General features: G+C 43.9%; 1 protein-coding gene across 1 annotated transcript; it reads right to left on the bottom strand.

Moving 5' to 3' along the window:
• Nucleotides 1-672: 672 nt before the first annotated feature.
• LOC141969004 (putative neutral ceramidase C) lies at nucleotides 673-21338 on the bottom strand. Its single transcript, XM_074924332.1, has 20 exons — nucleotides 21212-21338; nucleotides 19304-19383; nucleotides 18761-18910; nucleotides 18023-18199; nucleotides 17498-17625; nucleotides 16833-16910; nucleotides 15684-15804; nucleotides 14123-14248; nucleotides 13654-13740; nucleotides 12104-12208; nucleotides 11896-11977; nucleotides 11281-11396; nucleotides 8976-9070; nucleotides 8281-8320; nucleotides 7430-7525; nucleotides 6486-6581; nucleotides 5705-5854; nucleotides 4879-4938; nucleotides 4085-4173; nucleotides 673-862 (listed from the first exon to the last, which is right to left on the bottom strand). Exons 1-20 carry the CDS (start codon nucleotides 21336-21338, stop codon nucleotides 673-675), a joined length of 2193 nt encoding a protein of 730 aa, XP_074780433.1.
• Between the last annotated feature and the right edge of the window lie 733 nt (nucleotides 21339-22071).

Here is a 22071-nt window from a genome sequence, read left to right as displayed (position 1 = left end):
TGTAGTAGACTCCTACGATAACATCTGCCCTGTTGGCCTTCCCCCTGATTCTAATGCAAAGACACTCAACCCTGTCTTCTCTACACCTGTGCTTGAAGCAATCATAACAGTCCTTAACATGCAGAGCCACCCCACCACCTCTCCTTCCCTGTCTGTCCCTCCTAAAGAGCTTGTACCCATCAATTGGCGCACTCCAGTCATGGGAGACATCCCACCATGTTTCTGTAATAGCAACAACATCGTAATTTTCCTGTTTCATCATGGCTACAAGCTCCTCCTGTTTGTTACCCATGCTGTGTGCATTAGCTCCCAATATGCACTAATTCTCTCAGAGAAAGCCTATTGACAATCAATAAGCACTTGTTTAGGGACTAAAGAGAAACAGTTATATCCTTTATTACAATAAGAATCAACTGCAATGAGATCGGGCCAGGATGGGAACTGCTTGAATGAGAATACATTGGACTAGCGAGACTGAACTGCAGGTAGAAGTCAAAACTTTGCAGGAAGTTGAGCTTTGTCTCAGCAAAGGATGACCAGCAACATTCAAAGGGCATCAATTATGTATAGAGTCACGTATGTCAAAAAAATCCTCCCAGGTGTGCATTGTGAACATCACAGATATCAAATCTACTGCTCAAATGAAACATTTCCTTTAATAAATGAGATCACCTATGGAGCTGTGATTTCAAACGCTGAAGATGTGCCTTCAAATGGAATAGAGACAGCATGACTGATCGACAGTTTTTTCCTGTAGTGCCCAAAGTACCGTATTCTGTAGATGCCCGGTTCTGTGTCATGAGGGATGTGCCACTCAATAGTCACATTGCTCCGACCAAATAATCCTTTGGTCCAGTAAAACCTAGCAGATAAAGCAAAAACTGCAGTCAGCAACAAAATCCACTTTTCATTTGTTCTAATATCCCAAGAGCTCACTAAATGGGATGAGACGAATGCAGTCCAGCTAAGAATATTTTAAGAGCTTTTAATGTTTCCTCGTATATTTAGGCTATCAGAGCAGCAACCAACAAGCCAAGCCAAAACCCGGCAGGGCTGAAAAATATCTGGAAACATAAAAAAACAAGTCAGTGGTCCTTTCTGCAGATGAACAATATTTGTACCAACATGTTCTTACATTCCCAACTCCATAACATAACCCCACACAACATGACCTCTGTGAGCAGTATTCATCAGCTTGGTCTTCCCTGCACAGGGGCAATGCTGAACCAAGAGGATGAGCATTTATTGAAGGTCACAAGCAAAATCTATCATAAGCTCTGGGCTTCTGGCACCCATTCCCATATCAGACTTGCATTTTCTTTTGTGGATGACTTGTGCAAAAGCACCTCTGCCTAACCTCAAAACGCTACAGACAGGCACACAACGTCTGGGGGCGAGGGATTTTCCAGCCAGCTGTGATGGAGCACTTCTTGGGGAGATGAAGAAGATCAATCTGCTCTTCTTTTGATACTGACAATGAGGGGCACTGCTGGAGTGGCAGGGACCGCCAAATTTCATCCAGGCCAGACATGAGAGTTATCAAGTCCTACTGAGATAGCACCCCTATTTCAGGGCTTTAATTAAAGGAAGCAGATGAAGAAAATATATTGCTACATCAACAATGGTAATGAAGTTTCCCCACCAGTCTTACTAAAAAGATTGAAATAAATATTTACAGACATGACTGGGTGAAAAACAGTGAATGATGGGGGAAATTTGGTTTGGTAAACAGAGAACACAGGCTGACACAGGGCCCCTGTTTCCACCTGGTTGCTTTTGTCCAAGGTTTTAGCTGTGGATTACACTGGCTTGTCTTGGGATGACAGTGACGTGAGAGCAGAAGGCCCACAGTGGTGGGGGATCTCCATCCTCGGGGACCACCCCAACTCAGCTGGACATGGCTCCAGGCAACCTGCTGTAGCTTCAACGTTATCCCTGTTGGGAGCTGGGTTGGAACAGAGACCTGCAGCTTGTGCCTGGCTGTAACGCTGTGACCTAAAAATGCTGCTGCGATAGATCTCTGCCACCATCCAACCTCCCCTCCATCCTGCCCCCCAGGCTTGGTGAACCAGGACCACCTCTCTGCGACTTGGGAACTGGAATGTAGCTCTTACAGATGAGCTCATGGGGATTTAACAATGTCTTATCTCTGCTGGCTGTTTGCTAAAGGCACAGCCAGGCGAATTCCTGCCTGCAGCTCAGCCCCTCCTCCTAAACAGTGCCGAGAAAGCAGTTACTGCCCCCATGGCAGACGCAGGGTGGGGCCAAACACTTCTCTACAGCAAACACCAAGAAGCATCCAGCAGCAGGGCAAGTCTGCACTGAGTTTGTCCCCGGGGCAATGGTGAGCACAGGACAAAGGACAGATAGCCACTATCTCCTTCCCCAAAAGCTGCACCTCCTTTAAGTAAACCTTTGTATCTTTTGATACCTGACACTATGCATTTCACAACCTCAGCTACAAGCTATTTAACACTTTGCAACGCTAAGCTAACAAATAATGCTGTCCCTTGTGGGACTCCCCTATTGCAAGGTCAGCACATTCAACGGTATCAAACGTTTGTTCTTCCTGCACTAAAAAACCACAGTCCAACTCCACTAATATCTAGTAAAAATATTTGATGTTCCCTGTCACCATCCCCTTAAATACTAACATTTCAAGGTTAATACAGTGACATCATAAAAAGTGAATCTTTTCCAGCTTAACAGAACTATTTCCCATTTCTTGTGGTGTTTGGTACTTTCCTGGGGCACCAGGAAGGGAAGCATCACCATAAGCATTGGTTTGCCTTTTAGCTGGCCCCTTTAGGCAGGAAAAGGCCAAACAGCTCCTCTTCCTTATCAGCAGAAGTATTTAAGCATCATTCAGAGATCCAAAGATTGTCCTTTCTCAGGATTCCCGTCATGGAAGCACATTCTTCGATTGTTGCACTTTTATGTTTTTCATCTTCTCAAGTGATGTGTTGCTAAACATTTTCAGTGATCCTGGCCAAGATTTTGGGAAATCTGTTCGGTTTTTGGGAGAGGAGGGAAGAAGGCAGGGCTACATAATAATGTCATCATTTCCCTTACTCAAGTAGGGAACTTGACGGGAAAGGGTGACACCAATGAGTGACGAAGTAACACAGTGCGAGTGTTAAACAGAGGACGGGCACTTAGAAATGCAGAGCTCTGAGTGCAGATAGGAATACATTTAATACATTTCCAGTGTTAGGACATCTGGAGTCCTGGCTACCGGATTAGGTTTAGAGAACAGCTGGTTGCACTTAGGCAGAGAATTACACTCTTTCAGATGCTTGTCATAAATCCAGAGGAAGACTTTCCTGATGAAGCCAAGCTGTCAGGAATGTTGTCTTTCTGGCCTCGGACATTATGTGTTTGCACTGGGACATTGCAAGGTCAGAAGACCCAAGACACAAGTTTTTGGAGGTTTGGTTTCTCACAGATAGGTTGCAGAGGCATGTGGGGAAATGTCTGGGTTTATTTAAATGAGGGAATAACTTGGAATTGAATGGTTTGACAAAAGATGCCTTTGGTATTCCTGTATCATGTGCTGACTTCTGGTGTAGCTCTGAAAATGTGACACCAGCTTTGCTGCTTAGAGGGTCTTTTTCCTTAAGACTGACATCCCTAACCTTAACTTTTTTTTTTCTTACAAACTTTTTTTAAAATTATAGACTGTTTCTACTTTATGATGCACAGCAAAGTGCCAGTCTTTCCCTATGAAAACTCTATTACAGTGAACCTCCCATATTTTCCATTTGATAGCCTATTTAGCAGCACAGTACAGCAGATGGATGAAGGTAGGCTATGAACCAGTTGGACCACAAACCTTCTATAATTCTTGCTCTACCTTTCCCAAACTTGCAAGACTTCACTGCAGAAGCTAGACCCAAAGGGAAGACCAATTGTTGTGGTCTTGACAAGTTAACCCCCCAAATATGGACCGATCCACCCCCAGAGACCATCATCTGCAGGGACAAAACCAGCCTACATTTGGGAGCTCTGAAATGAAGCCCTTCAGGTTAAACTCTAATTACTGCATGGAGTCTGTGGAACAGTGAAATCTGGTCATAACACCCACCTGGTGTCCCAGGAGGCATCATTCTTTACCACGTGCCAGCTGTCTAAAGTGCTGTTGTATCTCTCCACCGTCAGGAAGTTGTGTTCAGTCTGGAATAAAAATAACTGAGTTAGCCAGATGCTGAAGGGACAGACATGTCCCTACTTTTCTGTGACACTTTAAACTAGAGAAGGGACTATGCTTCTGTGTGCTTTACTGGCAAATGTGGTAATTACTAGAAAAAATGCTTATATTTCACCACCAAAGGACAAATTTAAGCTAATAAATGACACAGAGAATGAGTAAACTTGATCGCTAAAAGGAGAATGAATAAGTGAGGTATTTGCTACTAATATCTATGCAAGATGAGTGATGGGATGAATGAAATAATTTTCTAATTTTCATTGTTTTATCAAAATGATGCACTGGGCTGATAAGATAGAGACTAGAGACCATGCTTGCTATGACAGGATGGCACTGGATGCTGACCGAGAAGGAGTGTCTGGCCTAACACCCACATGGGTGCCTTTGACTTCAATAGTATGAAGAGAATGTGAGTGGTCTGTATCTGACCAAATTAAGGACTTTGCCCCCAAAACATTCTGGTGGTGTGAGTTCCCAAAGCACATGCTGAAGGGATAAACTACCTTCTTCTGAACTCCCAGCAAAAACAAAAAAAAACAACATTGGAAGCACACAATCTTATTCCTTCTGAAACCTGAACATCAAAGGTTAAAATGCACCAGGCAGAGGCAGAAACTGAATATTCACTTATCCGAACATCTCCAGTCCCAGCACCACTGTGTCATATTTACCGCATCCTCTGCAGAGTTCCTGGGGTTCGCGCCTACAAAAGTTACTTCAGCAACTTCTCTCTGTGAGGGAAATTGAGATTTATGTTGAAGACTGAGAACCATATTGCACATTAAGAACATCCTTTGAAGATATCATGTGAGTTTTTTGTGGTTTGGTTGGATTTTTGTGGGGGCTTTGTATTAAATTATTTATAATTTCACTTGCTGCAATAGCAACTGGAGAATTTATACTTGAGATGGTATTCTGTGCCTTGCCATTCCACTTTTTGGCCAAACTCCACCCTAGCACCTAAGATTTCTGTATAAAAGACGGAGGGAAATAGGTGAGATTTTTAAGAATACCTCCCTGCCTTCTTCCTACCTTACTGCTGGAGACAGCAATGAGATGAAAATCCTTGGTCTGAACACCTTATCTAAACTTTGAGCACTGAAAACTGAACCTTTTCTGACATTTTTATTTAATTTACATTCCATAGCAGAGCATCAAAGGTGACCTGATTTCTGCTTGTAAAGAAATCACTGTACAATATTTGCCTGTTTAATCATCAACTGTTATTTTATGTCAAAGCAGAAGTGGAAATCTTCTTGTTGAATAAAGGGCTTTTATTTTGCTCTTCATTCACGTATTTGAATCACATTCGGTACAATGATATCCACATGAAAATGGTCTGTCTCTGCCTCTTCAACCATGCTCACTAAGAACAATGAGACCTTTTTGGACTGAGAGCATCACAACCCTTTAGAAAACATAGACTTTTTCAGATGAGGGGTAAGAATCTAAAGACTATTTCCTAAACGGGTTTTAGCAAATCCTTGAAGCTCTCACCGCTTGATACTGTTGTCTCACGTCTTGTAGCACATCCCCAAATGTCTTATTCACCGGCACACGATCAGCAGTGAGAGCAGGCACCAAGGTCAGGTTAACTATATTGAAAAGCGGGGGCTCTGGGCCAGGTGGCAAATCCTGTACTGTATTCTGGGAGAGGGAAGATGTGTTCATTATAAATACATATAGATAACCAGTATCTCCCTGATGTCCCATGTCACTGCTGTGGCTCTCTGTCCAAGTCCATTGCTTAGATTTTAAGAACAAGGGCAATAAAGCCAGCGTAAAAACAAACAAGAGGATATTCATCGGTGCTCTACATGCAGGAGCAATCCCCACAGGACACCCGCTGCCCTGTTGCTGGGGTCACCCAAATCCACCCCCCAGGACCATCCCATGACTTCAGGAGGCAGCACCCACCCACCAGTCCCGCACATTCTCATGGTCCACAGATATAATTGTAACAAACATTGATATGTACAGGAGCAATGTAGCAGATATTTTTTTCTACTTGGTAGAAAAGCAGCAACTTCAAGCCATGCTGAAAGGCTGAAGGTACCTATTTCCTAAACTTTGAACTGAAAAAGCCCAGAATTTCCAAGTGGTATGAGACCCCCATTACAGGAATTTTCATACCACATGAGAATTTCTCAAAGTAATTTCTTATGAGAAAACAGAGGGTAGCCATCATGCAACCACACTGAGGAACAAATATAGCCATCACCATTTACAGGATTTAGATGTTTCTAGCATTATGTGGCACATAAAAAATTTTGATTACCGTAGCAATAGCTCTTGCAAGTCCTCTGTAGAGTTGAATATAAGCAGAAAGAGTGTGTGGCCCATAAATAGTTGATGCAGCCTCATATCGCTGAATCTAGGAAAGGACAAATTTGGAAAAGGATGTTTTGAAGGAATCTTGAGCAGTTTATAGAGCTCACCCTACTGCATCGAGACAAGATAAGCACTGTACCTGCAGGGGTTTATTTACTCCCTTACTGCTAGGGAGACAGCCTAACATCTTGCCTAAGTATTGCTGCTGCAATTTCAGGTTACTCTTCATTCTCCAATCCGTCACAAACAGGGAGGACCAGTTGTGACTCTTCCAATTATCACAGCTCTCTTACTCTTTTAAAGGTCATGTCCTCTCCAACATTTTGTGTTGGACAACATCAGTTCTTCCACTCTTCCCTCCCAGTTTAGGGTTTCTAAACCCAAGGATTCCATCCAGTGGTCCACATGTTCATCAAAGCACAACATCTACCATGCCTTGTGAGGACCCTTAAAACCGGGTCTTGCAAGCTGCGTTATGGTCTTCTCCACAGCAACATGTCACTGCAATTCATGGTCACCTTACAACCCTACAGCTCCAGATCTTTTTTTCTGACAATTTTGCTACCTTATGAAGATAATTTTTGATTCATCCAAGTTATTAGGAGTTTACTAAACCAGACCTGAACTCACAGGAGGTCCCTTCAGTATGTCTGACCATTTCCACTTTAGAGCATCCATGCGTACACCCTAGCTACAGTCAGGAAACCACACTGGCCCTTGGACCATGTCATCTAGACCAGAATAAACAATGAGGTCTTGTGATTTCTGCCACAGATTCTTCAGCTTTTTGTGGCAAAGGATGCTAAGCATACATGATTTCATGTGAATTACCCCATATAGCCATAAAGTGAACTTAGTTAAACATGTTCAATCCACAATTTTAATATTTACCTGATATTCTTCATAGGTGGCAATGTAATGGGTGTAGACATTGCACAGACCTGCAATTACAACATCCATTCTTGGTGTACCATGAGAATCGAATTCCTAAGACAGGAAATAAATTACTTATCTTGTAACAACTGCTTAATGCACAATTATGTCGTTTGTTGTTGTTATTTACTAAGAAAGAATACAAAGTTACAGTGGGGAGGGGGCTGGATGTTCAGGAATGCAGCCCTACAAGTGCAATTTGCCTTTATTAATGTCTCATATTCACTTCCTGAAGAAAAACAGGAGAAATGACTTCACGCTCCAGTAAATTCAATAAATTTAGAGGTATTTTGAAGCTGATGTCTGTATACTCCTTAAAATTGGGTTGATATAACTATGTGAGACAGGCTCAGTGAATTGTGGAGACAGTGTCTGAAATGAAGATGGTATTCAGGCTGCAGCTGAGAACAGGATGTACCAATCAGGAAAATGGGAAAAAATACATTTGACTTTTTTTCTTTTTTTTAAACTGTTCTCATGTTGCAAAATCCTTGAAGGGCTAAAGGAGGTAAACTTCTCCATCCCAGAGACAAAACTCCTGCTAGCATCGGTTATGCCTGGATCTCAGTTGAATTAGCTTGTGTTGGTTATGTATTAAAACTCGATTGGTTTTTGGGGAGGACATTCATTTCTTCTGCATGCCATTAAGTATACACAAAATGTGTCTGAAGCAACTGTGAGGAGGAAACATCTGTGAGACAGATCCATGACTCCAGGTGGGACGAGACAAGGGAAAAACAAGAAGGATCAAGAAACATGAAGTTCCAGATATGCTGTGCTCTGGAGAAACCTCTTCCTCAGCAACTTACTCTTTTAACAGCTTCCCGTAACCTGCGTCCAGACATGGTCCTAGGGGTGTTAAGGGAACAACATCAGTCTCCAGAAATGCAGGGAGCTAAAGCAGGAATGGCTGGTTTGACATGCAGCACAGCACCAGAAATTCCCATAGCACTTGCAGCGCTGCTCAGCATCCCTTAAGGTTTCTCTGCAATGAGCTCAACCAAAACACCTCAAAACGTTTCACATACATCATCACAGCCAGGGTGAGGCTGGAGGAACCCCAGGGCTTGGTGGAGTAGAATAAAGGATGCTAGAAATAAATCATTATCATATTCGGATCTTCACCATTGTACCAGTCAGTGCAATTCATCATTATAGTGTTTGTGGTGTGAAAAAAAAAATTTAAAGTTCCCTTCCTTTCATTGAAACCACATTTTGCAATGAACGGATAAAATTATTTTGGAAGCTTGTTTGCATCTCATTCATTCCCATGACTAATTTACAGAATGGAGAAGAAAATGGGAAACCCCAGGTAAGCAGAGGAGACAGTATACAAGAAAGTACATGCAGTGGACATATAGGTGTAGTGCCCGCACAGCTATCGTATACTGGGGACAATTTTTAGCCTACACTTCCTTTATACCTGCATGCAGAAGAATCACAGGTACTTTGAAGGAAACACTGCTGGCTGCAATACATAGAACAAGACCAAAGAAATGCCTACGTGAACTCTCCGGGAACAGCAACAATTGCCAGTGATCCAATGACAGCAATCTGAACATCCACAATATCAGGGTGCCAGGGGTGAGGCCAAGTCATCTGAGGTGAAAAAAACCAAAAGTGAATATGACTATTGTAGGATAGTACCAAAAAAAGACAGTGTTTTCCTTCTTACAGGTACAAATCAGGCAAATAAATTTACTTTGCAGACAGGCACATGAAAAAGTGTTTTACCTCCACATGTAGAGCAAGTTGTCTGACCATAATAGACAGATAAGGCACATATAAATACTATGGTTAAGGCAAAAATAAAGGTGTTGCCAGAGGGGCAGCTTAAAGCATAGTGGGTAAATAAGGTCAGGGTAGCACCTAGAAACCCCTCACCTGCATGGGAAAAGGACAGTGTCAGGATTAATAAAGCTGATTGCCTGACCAGGAGAGAAAAAATGAATGAGTAAAATCAGAGTCCAATGGCAATGGGAAATGACAGTTACATCTTCATTAGCTAAGCAAATGCACCAGTTGTGATGCAAAGGCAGAATTTCTAAGTCACCCAGAGGGTGATGCTCAGGGAAGCCTCGACTTAGCCCTGACTTCAAACTGCCCCTTAGCAGGGACCACACCGTACTGAGGCTCAGCACCTTGCAGCAGCCAAAATACACAGTACAGCAGCATTTCATCATAAAAAAAAAAAAAAAAAAAAAAAGCTAGATAAAAATGAAGAAAGTTATTAAAAGGAAGAACAACAAGAGCTCAGGGGTGGCATGGGTCCAGCAAATGAAATGCAAAATCCAGCAAGCCAAAAAGATTTTTTGAGAAGCAATCTACTGGGGACAAAACATGAATGACAAAACCTTGTGGGGCACATTGGAAGCAGAGGGTCTACCAGAGCATCTGTAAAAGGATGCTCAAAAGGTGGTAAAGTCATCAGAATAAAGTGTAATATACTCTCAATAGCACCATCCTGGACAGAGATGGTGGGGTGGTAGGAGGATCTGCAAGGATTTCTTTTTATGACAGATGAGCTGAGGAGCTGACTGAACACAAAGAGACACAAGGAAAGCTTTTAAAGAGACAACAGGAGTAACAACGAATCACCTCATCCAGATGGCATCCTCTAAGTGCTCTAAAGGACTTTGGACATGATCCTGCTCCACTACAGTGCATTTGCCTTAAAGCCAAGGGAACAGCAGGTGGAAAATAGGGCATCAATTTTCTTTTAAAATTGTAAGTAAGACTTTGGGAAAGTTCAGTAAGAACAAACACCAAGTCCTGCACAGGACAGAGCAGCCCTGGGCATGGGGATGGGCTGGGAGCAACAGGGCAGCAGTTTTGCAGAGGCTGGCCCTAAGAAATAGCCCTTCTCTGTGTGAGCTGGGCATCCCTGGGGTGGAAACACAAGCAGTGGGGGATCTCTGTCCTTGCTGACTGCCCTGACTCTTCTGGACATGGCCCTGAGCAATCTGCTGTAGCTGCAGTTTTGGTCCTGCAGGGAGTGGAGTCATACCCACCCCATGGTACCTCCAGCCTGAGCCTGGTGTGATTCTACCTGTGGATGAGTAAGTCTGGTGTCAGTCGATGTTATAGCTCACAGAACTACCAGACCTTTGGATAAACATGACAGAAAAGCAGAGAAGTCAACAGCACATTTCCAGAGGAAGTCAAAGCCCAGTATAAGCCTTTAAAGACAACACTGAGAAGGTGGGTAAGTTGATACAGTCCCCAGTTTCCAAAAGGCACCATGACAACTTACTTCATTTTGCATGGATCAGTCTGTTATATGACAAAAAGAAAGGTCCTCTCATGGATTAAGGCAGGAAACCAATAGTAGGATGGAAGAAAAATCCACCCGGAGCTATTAAGATCTGAGCACCAGCAGAGTATTCTCCTGAAGCCAGAGACCGCCAGGAGGCAACGCTGAGCTCCACACATCATTGGCTTTCCCTGACTTCGTGTATTTAACTTGTGCATCCTGCTCAGGGCTGTTTCACAGGCAGAGGATTAGGTCAGGGTGGATCTTCAGTTGTTTTTTTGACCCTAATGAGAGCAGCAGGTCTGGTCCCTCCTGGGATACATGGAAAAGATGCTCTGCAGGAGGAAGACTTACACTTCTCTCATTCTGATGCAAACTAATGACAACACTTATTCTTGCTTTCTTTTTTCATGCCTTCAAGGCCCGTGCATCTCTCTCTCCCTCCTTGTTCTTCACCATATGGCCTGTCACAGACATAATCTGTAGTGCCCTACCAAAACATAGCCCGTATCAGCAATGTCTGCTCTTCCCAGGGCACACACCGGTGTATCCTTACCTCTCCGGTGCTAAAGAGGATTGGCTTGGGTTTGTGGCAGTCTTTTGTTTCATTGGATGGTTCTCCCAGCAGCTGGTCCCGGATTTCATCCCAAAATGGGTCCCCTTCTACTGAGCCTTGAAGAGGAAACATCTTTTAAACACTGTTCCTTCAGCTACCCCAGCAGCTATCGGGTAGAAAACTCATTTATTACCCCCTCCCTGCTTATGTGGGGTAGGATATTTCTCAGTGGATTCTGACTATCTTCCTTTTCTGGGGTGGTTTGAGAAGCAGAGTTTTACCCCAGCTGAGCTCTATCTTGGCAGCTTTCAGGTAATGAGAACAAATGAGAAAGATTGTCCCAAAGCCAGCTCTTTCTTCTCCCCAGTCCCCATCCAGCACTTCCCTTCCTTCAGAGAACAGCCATATCCTTCTCCAGAAGCTTTCTGACAAACACAGACAAACTTGCAAGAGACCTGTAAGATCAGACCTTCCCAAAAAACATCCCTTTGGAGACTGCAGCTCAGCCAGTCATTGATGTTCTTAAATGACTCTGGGGGTTTGAATCTACTTGGGGGATGCTCCATGTCCTCCCCCTTTGTACAAAGTCATATTGGCATCTGCTACCTAAATTACCTTGTGTGAAGTTGAGACCCCCCACTCCATCAATAGTCCCAGCGGCAAAACTGTGTCCTAAGGCTGGTTTACAAGTTTTAACCTTAATCAGAAAGGGAAAAAAAATAAAAATACATATTTTAAAATCAGTTCCCCTCTGTGTGCCAAGTCTTGCTGTGAGAATATAACATTTCTTCCTTCTCTATGTCCTGGGACCTTCTGCTCTTACCGTGTGTGTGGCATTGAGCTCCACCAAGACATCACTCATGTTCACCCACTGGTGAGCTGAGCTGAGGGGTCCTGCGACCTCCTGGGAAGCTTTTTCATACAGGTCCTAAGGGACACACAAGGTGGAAATTCTTGAGAAAGAAGAAAGCAGGAGCCTGTCTCTTCTGAGGTTCAGCTATATGCATTCAGCTTCATTCCATTGACACCTTCCAGTGGCCTCTTTCAGACATTAAAGCAAGAGTTTCCCAAACTCTTTTCTATCACCCTGTTACTACATCCTGTATGTCCTGAGACCTGCAAGCTCTCCCTATCTCAAGTAACATAGAGAGGACACTCTGTGATCAAGTTTTGTGCGTGCCTTCCTTTATACAGCTGAAACCTGTACCTATTCCATGAGGACGTCAACTTCTTTTTCCTAGTTGCAATCTTTTGGCATTTCTCATATCTTAGACCAACCAGAAGAAATGTTTTCTATGAGAAAGATGCACTTTGTTGCATTCATTGCTTTGAAAGCACTTTGTTGTATTCATTGCTTGGAAACACATGGACTTTACCATCATTCACTGTACAGCCGACAGCTATTCAGCTCTTCAGTGAATGGTTTTCTGGCACACATGCCTTGAGTTGGTACATAGAAAGTGTTGCCAGAAGTTATTCAGGTTTAGTAATATTCCTGTAACTGCAGGAAGGAGTAGAGGACACCACCTTTGAAGTCCAAGAGTCTGCGTTCTTAAACGCGACAGCAGTGTTTTCCCTCACCACTTGGCACACACGGCGGGCCACTCTGACTGGGACAATCTTTCATTTGCAAGTCACGATCAGCCTGGAGTGACTTCAGGGCAAGCGTCTGAAACGGTGATTAAAAGGAAACTGCCACCAGCAAGCCTTCTGCTCTTACTCCTCTGCTAGACCCGTTCCAGATCCTACAAGCTGCTGTCCCTGAACCGGTGCCAAAAAATGTCCTCTTACTGACTACTCTCACAGTACATGAAGCTGCAGAAGGGGAACTGTTAAATTCAGGTGACTTTTGAGCCCAAGGACACAGGGGGGAGCTGATAGGGTGGAGGACAAGGGCCGAGTAAATGCAGTCAAGCAGGGTGAGAATGAGCATCTTTCATGGATGTTTAAGCTGGCACATTTTAACTCACATTTGCATTAGCTTTGGGAGTGTGATGACAAAGTTGGCCAACGAGTGGTGTGTGGTGGTGTCTCTGAGCTCTTCCTGGAGTCTTCAACTCCAGCAAGATGCATGCATGAGAGGGAGGGGAAGATTGTAAGGGGCAACATCCACAGTATATACCCATGAGGAATAATGAGATTAAAATCCCAAACCAAGATTTTCAAATTGCAACACCTATAACGATTTATCTAAATAAAAGTTTGTGCTTTCTGAATAAGCAGGAAACTTTTTCTTAAGCATATAAATGTGGAATTCAGAGTAATTTAAATCTGCAAATACTCACAAATCAAGTGCAAGAAAGTTGCTTAAATGAACATGCATTCCTGTAATAACCCCACTCACACATGTTTGTAAAGCCAAATATCACTTACCCTTGCTTTCAAGTAGATATTTTGCCCTATAATTCTTGTACTGTCAAACATGTCATTACCGGGACCCATGGCCATGCACATCGATGACTGTTAAGAAATAAGTTTAAATGCTAGTTATCAGTTAATATGGAGAACATGTGGCACTGCAGAGTGGATGAGTTCACCAACGATTGTCATACTGTGAGAACTAATTGCTTCTTGTTAACCATCTCAAATTTGAGTGCCAGGTTACTACACTAACTTTTGCAACAAGATAAATTTAAATTTGGGCTGAATGACCAGAAAACAGGGTGTATGAGGACAAGACACAGTAAGTTGCTGAAAGAGGTATCCAGAATAATCCAAAAAATGGTGATTTTTTTTTTTTTTTCTCATGCACAAACGGTCCACCACGTGGCTCTGTGTTTGCTGCTCCACCCCGAGTTTTCTTCTCATCAGAAGTTAATGTAGAAAGGTAAGACATACTTACCCCCCCCACGGGACAGGTGCTCTGTGGGTTATCGCACGACTCCCCCGTGTTTACGCAGAACGGGCCTTTGGTGTTGGGCGACACATCTCCCAAGTTGGAGGATGCAAAGGCAGCAACAAAAGACCCCTGCCAAAACCAGACGGAGTCAGGTGGATTTTAGCACCTGGAGGTGATTGCAGACACCACCTGCAGCTTTCCCTGCAGTCAAGGCTGGCATGACAGCCAGCTGATGAGCACACGATGCTGGTGTAAACATTTCTGAAGTGACTAGGAGGACTCGAATGGTGATTTAGGAGCATTCTGAGGGTTAGGAACAGGAAGACCAAGGGAGAATGGGACGTAACTGCCATTTCAGGGGAAGCTTCACATCACTTTGGTGTCCACAAAGCATTTCATCATCTTCCTCTTCCACCTCAGTGGCAGCTCTTCCCCTCATGTCCCCAGTTTCTCACATAACTGATCATATGTTAATGGTTCATTGTAGCACCTTGTACATTATTCTTTTTCTGCCAGGCTTACACCATAACTGATTCACAGGGTGACAGCTATTGGATCTGACTGCAGGAGTTAACATCAAGCAATACTTGTTAGAAACAAAGCTGGTTACACACAAGTGTCAGCTGAATTCAGGTCTCACAGATACTCTTTTTTTTCCCCCTCTTTTAGAGATGAGATGCATCAACACCAGATATTTTAATATCTTATGAGCTCTTAAGCCATTTTCTTGTAAGACTGTTAGACAGAATGTGCCCTGGAGAATATACAGATAAATATTAAATCCTGCAAATGCTTCTTGGCTTTGTCTGCATGTCAAATTGAGCTGACTTGCACCCAGAACTATGTGCTAGAGTTGAGTCTTGTTAAAAGGTTTTAGATAATCCACTATAAAAAGAAACATTTGCCAGAAAAAATTAGGTAGTCTTCCTTTAGTTTTCATCTTTGTTATGAACTACACGTGTTCCTCTGTCCAGAGTATTAAAATAGGAATAGGTCACCTGTTTCAAGGTATATGCTGGAGATACACACCGGACACTCTCTGAATCAACTCATGACTCAAAGCATCTGTGAGAAGGGTTCATGGCCATATTTATATTTCAGGGGAAATAATACTTTTTAAAGGAACCGTGTTTGCACTCTGAGGATGGCAAGTCTGCTGGATAAATGAAAATCAGAAGGCAGAACTGGCTGGAAGCCATAAGAAAGAAGTGGAGCTGACCACAGACATGATGCCACACCACAGTGCAATATATTGATGCTTTTGGATCAAGTATCCCACACATGTCTTTCTAGTATTTCCAATAAATTTGGTTTATTTCTAAAATCTAAAGAAATGCCACTGATTACTAGTTTGGAAAGTAGAGAGAGCAACAGTACACCTTGCAATTTCTCTTCTCTAGAAGAAGAAAGTAAATAAATCAATGTGTTCATCTTTGTCCTTCTGTGTTTACCCTGCTGTCCTATTTCACTGTCTGAAAGAACACGCTTTGGCCCATAGAAGCACCCACCCTGTTGCAGCACTTTTTTTCCCGCATTATTTTCAGTAGTCTGAAAACACTCCCACCTCTCCGGGAAGCATCCCCTTGTTCTTCTCCTGCTCGAACAAATAAGATGCGTAGCCCACGTTGTCACTGTTCACCAGATGGTTTGTGTTGTTCATGCTGACTGGGTGCACAGCAAACCAGCTGAGGAGGAGTCAGAAGACACATGTAAGGAATGCAGGAAATGCACCGTTCAATCTATATATTGGCAATTTATTCATTCAGTCTATGTACTTGAAATATAGATCGGAATTTTCTTTGAGAGAATACGAAAGCAGACTGTTGTTACCTAGGGAAGGATTAACAAGGGCAGAGTTATTCCCATCCTCTCCCTTCCTGACCAGTAGGGCTCATGGCTATGATGGTCCAGGTCTTGACACCACAAGAATTTGGCACTGTAATTATCAGGGCCACCAAGAGCTATTTCAGACCTGAACTGACTCTCTTCTGAGACAGAGAATTATATTTTGGAGGGATTTTTTATTTTCTTGCTTCAAAGAATCAAGAAACAATCAATTTTTACTATGATGTAAAAAAAGGAAAAAAGGAACACTTTCATTCATACAAAAAAGAAAACCCTCTTCTTCCTCTTAACACTGTCAGACTCTTGCTTGTGCCTTCTAAATGAGGAAAATGCAATTATGACTTTGTTACTGCATATTACTTCGTTTGCCTGCCTGGAGCTCTGAACTTCATGCAGCCAAACACTGTCATAAATGCTGCCTGTGGGAATGGTACACTTCCATGAAACACGGGGTGTTAAAGAAAATAACCAAGAGAAGAGGACCCCCAAGGGTACTGGAGATGCCAGGGCCAGGATCTGCTTAGAGGGGCACAGCAAGAGCCCCAGCGGGGATTTTTCTGCACCCCTACAAGGGAAGACAGTCCTCTTCCCCACATGCCTTTGGGTCATGCCAGGAGATGCGTCCAGCTGCAGGTTGGTCAGGTGCTGCTGTATCTCCCAGAGTAGTTGAAGGATGCTGACCTGATTTATGCACTCATGGGCTTTCACTTACTCTTCCCCCAGAGACCCTCTGGTGACCAGCTGGGAGCAATGCTCTATGGGCAAGGGTCAGTGCTGGAAAGGAGAGCTTGTGCAGAAAGACAGAACTGCTACAGAACTGTGGTTTATGAGGTTCTGGAAAAGAACAGGTTACTTTGGTGGTCAGTACCTGATAAAGCCTAGCTCCTGTCCATTACTATCTACCATCTTCAGCATCACCATTTCTTTATCCGTGTTGGATGAATACCTGGGTGAAAATGAAGCAGGGAAATCCCATTATTGGGAGAGCCATGGTCACACTCTGCGTTGCTCAGACACATTAAATCACCACTAGGCTGAGCAAGGAAATTAAGAGGCTGTTACAGATTTACCAAAGCACCGTGAGACCTTAGCAGAGCATGTGAGAATAGCTTTCAAGGTAAGGGAAGAGTTATGGTTGTTGCTGACCTCAGGTGCTGCTTCTCCAGGGTGTGGAGAGAGGAGCTCTCTCTGAATTCATGCACCAGTGATGACAATTTAATGCCATCTGACTCAGATGCTAACATCTACAGACTTTTCCTTTTAAACAAATCATAAGGTCACTTCCTTAAACAATGCCTCACATGCTTGGAGGGGGAAATCACAACTTTCAACCCCACTCTTGCAAATAATTTTTGGGGATGCACAGATACAAGTGCCCAGAATGGCAACAGTGTCCTTCTGCCATCATCTTGGCTCCACATTTTCAACTATCCCACAAATGACCAGAAACACGAGATGCAAGACAGCCTCGTCGTGGTCCCAACTGAATGGTCCTCTTCAGGGCTGTTTTCCTCCTGCCTGAGGAGCTTTTACCTGCTTCGTTCAGATGCTGGATTTGCAAGATAAGAGAAAGGGCTTCGGTTGATCTGGCTGTTTTGTACAGTGCCTCTGTTTATAAAAAGCCTTCCTCTCCTCACATTCTGATGGGCTATATCAATGCTCTGAAAAGCAGGAAGACAAGGAAGACAAGTTCATGCACATAAGGCATATGCTAGATTATCCACAAAACCTCTCTCTTTCCCTCCCTGTCTGTCCCCAACACCTTATTGGGAATTTGGGGGCTCTTTTTTTTCCTCAGTAGTCTAAAATTCTGGAAAATTATGATAATATTTTGAAACCACCCATAACTGTCTTTCTAAAGAAAGACTTCAAGGCTTATGATTTTTGATCTGATTTCCATAGTAAGCATAAACCCACCTCCAAGTGTGTTTTAAGACTGCGACATTTAGAGGTGCTACCATAAACATCACAGCAAGAGCTCCGTTAGCAACAGACGTATCACCCCCCAGCTTTTCTGCATTTATGGACTCTCACATCAACAGACTGGATGACACCAACCTTTACGATGCCATTCACGATAGCATTGAGGGATGGTCTGATTAGCCCTTTGCTAGTGATCCAGAAGAGGGTGTACTGGAAGTACCCAGCAGGCCCTGAGTGCGTGTGGGTGCCGCTGAGGATGACGTTGTCCTGTCGGTACAGCTCACCATACTTGCTTTTCAATTTCTTGAGCACCTAAGAAGAAGTAGGTGGTCCTAAAAACCCCTTTTGCGCACACAAAAGCTATGGAGATTTGTATCAGCCCTTGCAAAAAAGGCTGGCTCTTTTCTTTCTGCCTGATACTCCCATACTGGCGTCACAAGCAGGTTATACCTGTTGACTTGGCAAAGGCCTTAAAATAATGAGATCTGGTAAGCGAAAACCCCCATGGCCAACTTGAAGTGAATCCAAGATCATCCAAAGAGTCCCCAGATCTCTGGCGTCTCCCTCCCTCCTTGTGGTGCTGGAGACCCAGCATTACACAGGCACCATGATACCGTATTCATGATTCGAATGTATTTGTGAAATTTTTTCCACTAAGAAAAGCATGGTCAAAGTCAAGCCTCATTTGCTGAGGAATCAAAAGCTCTTCTTCAGCAAAGACACGATGTGTCTGCAAGATTGTGGTACCAGGACATCCCAAAGCAAATGGCCAAGGTGTCGACATGCTCAATAGTATTTAGCAGTGACTACAACCTTAATGCTAATACCAGCCACAACACAAACTGCGACAATCATTCATTTCCAGCCACGTACCTCCAGCCTCAGCCTCTGAGACACCATTCCTATGTCAGCACTGACAAACACTACTCGCCTGGAGTCATCAAGGTCTGCCATGATGAAGGCTCGGCTGTAGAGGCGCGTGAGAAGCCCACCACCCACCTGGTCCGGATTGGCATATCCCATCTGGAAGAGAAGAGCTCCACATCAAGCCCACATGGTCAAAATATTGAGCATTTGCATGTATTTTTCTAAGTAGATTTGCCAGAGGGTCAGAGGACTCATTCAACATGTGAACACTCAGAGCTACAACTATCTTGCTCTGTGATTGCAAGAATTATAGAATAATAGAATGGTTTGGGTTGGAAGGGAACATGTGCTTCCAATCCCCCCTGTCATGAATAGGGACACCTTCCAGTTGATCAGGTTGCTCAAAGCCTCAAAGAAATTTCACCTAATGGTTGAAGACTACAACTGTTTAGAAAAGCAGAACCTCTAAAGGAGAAGTCTTGCAAAAAATACTCAGAGATTATGAAAATCAGTATTTCACCAACCCTGTGTTCAATACCCCCAACTTACCAGAGGAATTTCTGCCACAGGTCCTGTGCAGTCAGCTCGACCTACGCCCAGTAAGTAGTTTGCTATTACTTCACTGGAATCTATAATGAGAATAAATAGTGGATTAGTGACACATGAACAAGCAGAATCAGGGACAGAAGAGGCAACCCAATCTTTTTTAAGAGATAGCATGCCTGAAACCTGCTCAACATCCCCAGAGGACTCCACAGGCCTGTGGACAAGGGGATCTGGCTGATACTGTCTGCTTGGGTTTCCAGTGGGCTGTCAATGTGGTTAAAGTGTGCTGAGGTTGTTCAGGTATTTGAGGTGGCAAAGGATCGACCAGGAATGAAGAACCACAGAGGGAGCTCACAAGACAGGGTCACTTGACTGTGTAAAATTGTCATGACTCCCAGCAAGGGGGAAACGAGCCTAGCTTTGCTGATTAAGCTCTCCAAGCCCACCACTACCATGCAGGAAACAGATCTGAGGGTACAAGATCTGTTTTCACACCAAAAATTCAGCTCAGCATCAGTGAGAAAAAGGGAAGAGTATGTCAGGAGCTACCAAGAAAGGACTAGAGAAGAAAGAGGGCCACATCCATATGTCGTCCTTGTACCTCCAATGTGTCCTGTGTCCAGTGCTGGTGCCCTGGTCCCAAAAAAATTACAGCAGAGTCAGCAGAAGCTCAAAGAAGGAAAAAGCAGCTTTGGACAATGACCCTCAGGTCAAATGGTGAGGAAAAGGACTCTCAAAGTGGGCCACATGTCATACCAGCTATCATGAATGTGCAGAAGTCTTTCTACAGGACAGAGAAAGCTCCTTGACAAACTCATGGAATAAAAGCCATTGAGGGCTAATAAATTAAAAAAAAAAAAAAATCTCTACAGGAAATCCCAGAGCCACAAATCACTGGAGACTAAGATAACACTGTGGGAAAATATCTCTATGCACTTGATGTGTTCTCACAGTCTTTCCCAGTCATCTGGGAAATCCCCATGTCCTGCCTCAAGCAAGACATTGGGATAAGGGGGCACTCAGTCTTCCCAGTCCAGCCTTTTTTAGGCTGTCACTTTAAACAGAGGAGAAGTGAAACACTCACACTGGCCGCAGACTGACCACAAGGCAATTCTCTTGTTTAAACTGGTGTGAGTAATCAGGGCTACCCATTAAAACTACTGTTCCTCCACCTCCTCCAAGAGCTACAACACAGAGAGGAATCACTTGTGCAAAACTCTTACATGTTACAACCTAAAAACATGAAGAAAGTGTGAACTACATCAAATTTGAGATCAAAATCTAAAAATTGGAAGGTCCCATTGCTGACATGTCAAGTGATGCCCCATCCAGGGGAGGGGAGACCCCCAGCTCTGGGAAAGGGCTCCTGTCATGTGGAAATACCTAAATCTTCAAAATGTTTTCTTTCCCCATTAGATTTTATCTCTCCAGAGGATAAACATGGGTACATTAGAAGTGAATTGAGAGTGAACTTTGGGCAGCTTCTGACCTGCACCTGCCCCGTCCCTGGTGATGGGATTGGAGGCGTAAATGGGCTGTGATGGGATTACACCAGCTGTGAAGCCCCTTCATGGGGTGCTGGGAGAAAGGGGCTCTCGGGACCCCCTCCACCAGGCAGAGAGAGGGAAGGGAGGTTGTCTGGATCCCTGCAGCCAGCCTCACCTGCTGGCCCTGAGGCTGTGCATCCACACTCCAAGGGATGCTCACGATGGGTTTGACCACCATGAACCTGTTGCAGAGGCCGGTAACAGCACGGTGCTGTGGCTGTGCCAGACGACCACGTGCACAGAAGATTATGAAGGCTCAGCAGTGGCCCAGTGACCCTCTACCTGTATCCCTTCAATTTACGTTACTGCACTGGATAAACACTCAAGCAGGGTGTGATGGCAGGACGGAAATAGCTTAATTTACCAGTGTGCTCCTTGGTGAGAAAGTGGAGGACAAGGAGTACCGCAGTCACCGCTATCATCAGCACCAGGCAGACGATGAGGATCACCTCCAGGCGAGAGAAGGAGCACTTGGACCTCTTCCCACACATGGTGGGGTCACTGTGAAAGCAGAAAACAACCTGTGGGGAAGGCAGATGGGACAACTTTGATTCTGGGCACATCTCACCCAGAGCAGCACATCACACCCTCAAAAAACTGGTGATGGCTTGTGTTCCCTGTCCCAGTGTCAGAGCAGGCAGCAGCAGTGATAAGGGTGGGAAGTGGAGATTCATTTTTTAATCTGCTTAAGACAGCAAAAATATATCTCCTGCGAGTAGCAATCACTCCCTGTCACGTGGCCCAATAGGACAGGATGAGCGGCCAAATTACTGATCCCACATCTCCCGGGACGCTTTGCTCACTCTCTTGAAGAATTTTTTTAAAATAAACCCCACAATCTTCCACCAGATCCTACATTCAGTTAGTGGCTGAGGGAGATGCTGCCACCTGAAACTTTTCTGCTGCTCATGTACTCGGAGCACATCAGAAAACAATGTTGTCACCATAATAAAGGTCAATTTAGGAAATTGATAAGTTCTCAGCGTGAGAAAAGCAGACCCCATCACATGTCCAAATGCAGTGCTCTCCTGGCTAGAAAAGGCAGTGGTTGTGACAGCTTTCTAGGATGACACCGTATGTATAGACACCAGCTTTCTTCATCAAATGTGGAGGTATTTTGGTTTGTTTTTTGAATATGTTATTCCTCCCTGGACAGAAGATTATTTTGGGTTAAAGGTTAACAAGAAAAATTATGCAAAATATGACTATGGTAAAATATGTTAT

The sequence above is a fragment of the Athene noctua genome, chromosome 21, assembly GCF_965140245.1.
Source record: "Athene noctua chromosome 21, bAthNoc1.hap1.1, whole genome shotgun sequence".
NCBI classification, from domain to species: domain Eukaryota; kingdom Metazoa; phylum Chordata; class Aves; order Strigiformes; family Strigidae; genus Athene; species Athene noctua.
This window is presented reverse-complemented; position numbering and strand designations above follow the sequence as displayed.

What these genes read in the sequence shown, in the direction of transcription:
- LOC141969004 (XM_074924332.1), bottom strand. Translation starts at nt 21,338, where the DNA reads ATGTGTGGGAAGAGGTCCAAGTGCTCCTTCTCTCGCCTGGAGGTGATC. An exon ending in ATATCTACTTGAAAGCAAGG is followed by an intron (nt 12,209 to 13,653) that starts GTAAGTGATATT and finishes TGTGTCCCTTAG; the next exon opens with GACCTGTATGAAAAAGCTTC. An exon ending in TACGGGAAGCTGTTAAAAGA is followed by an intron (nt 7,526 to 8,280) that starts GTAAGTTGCTGA and finishes TTCCTGTCTTAG; the next exon opens with GAATTCGATTCTCATGGTAC.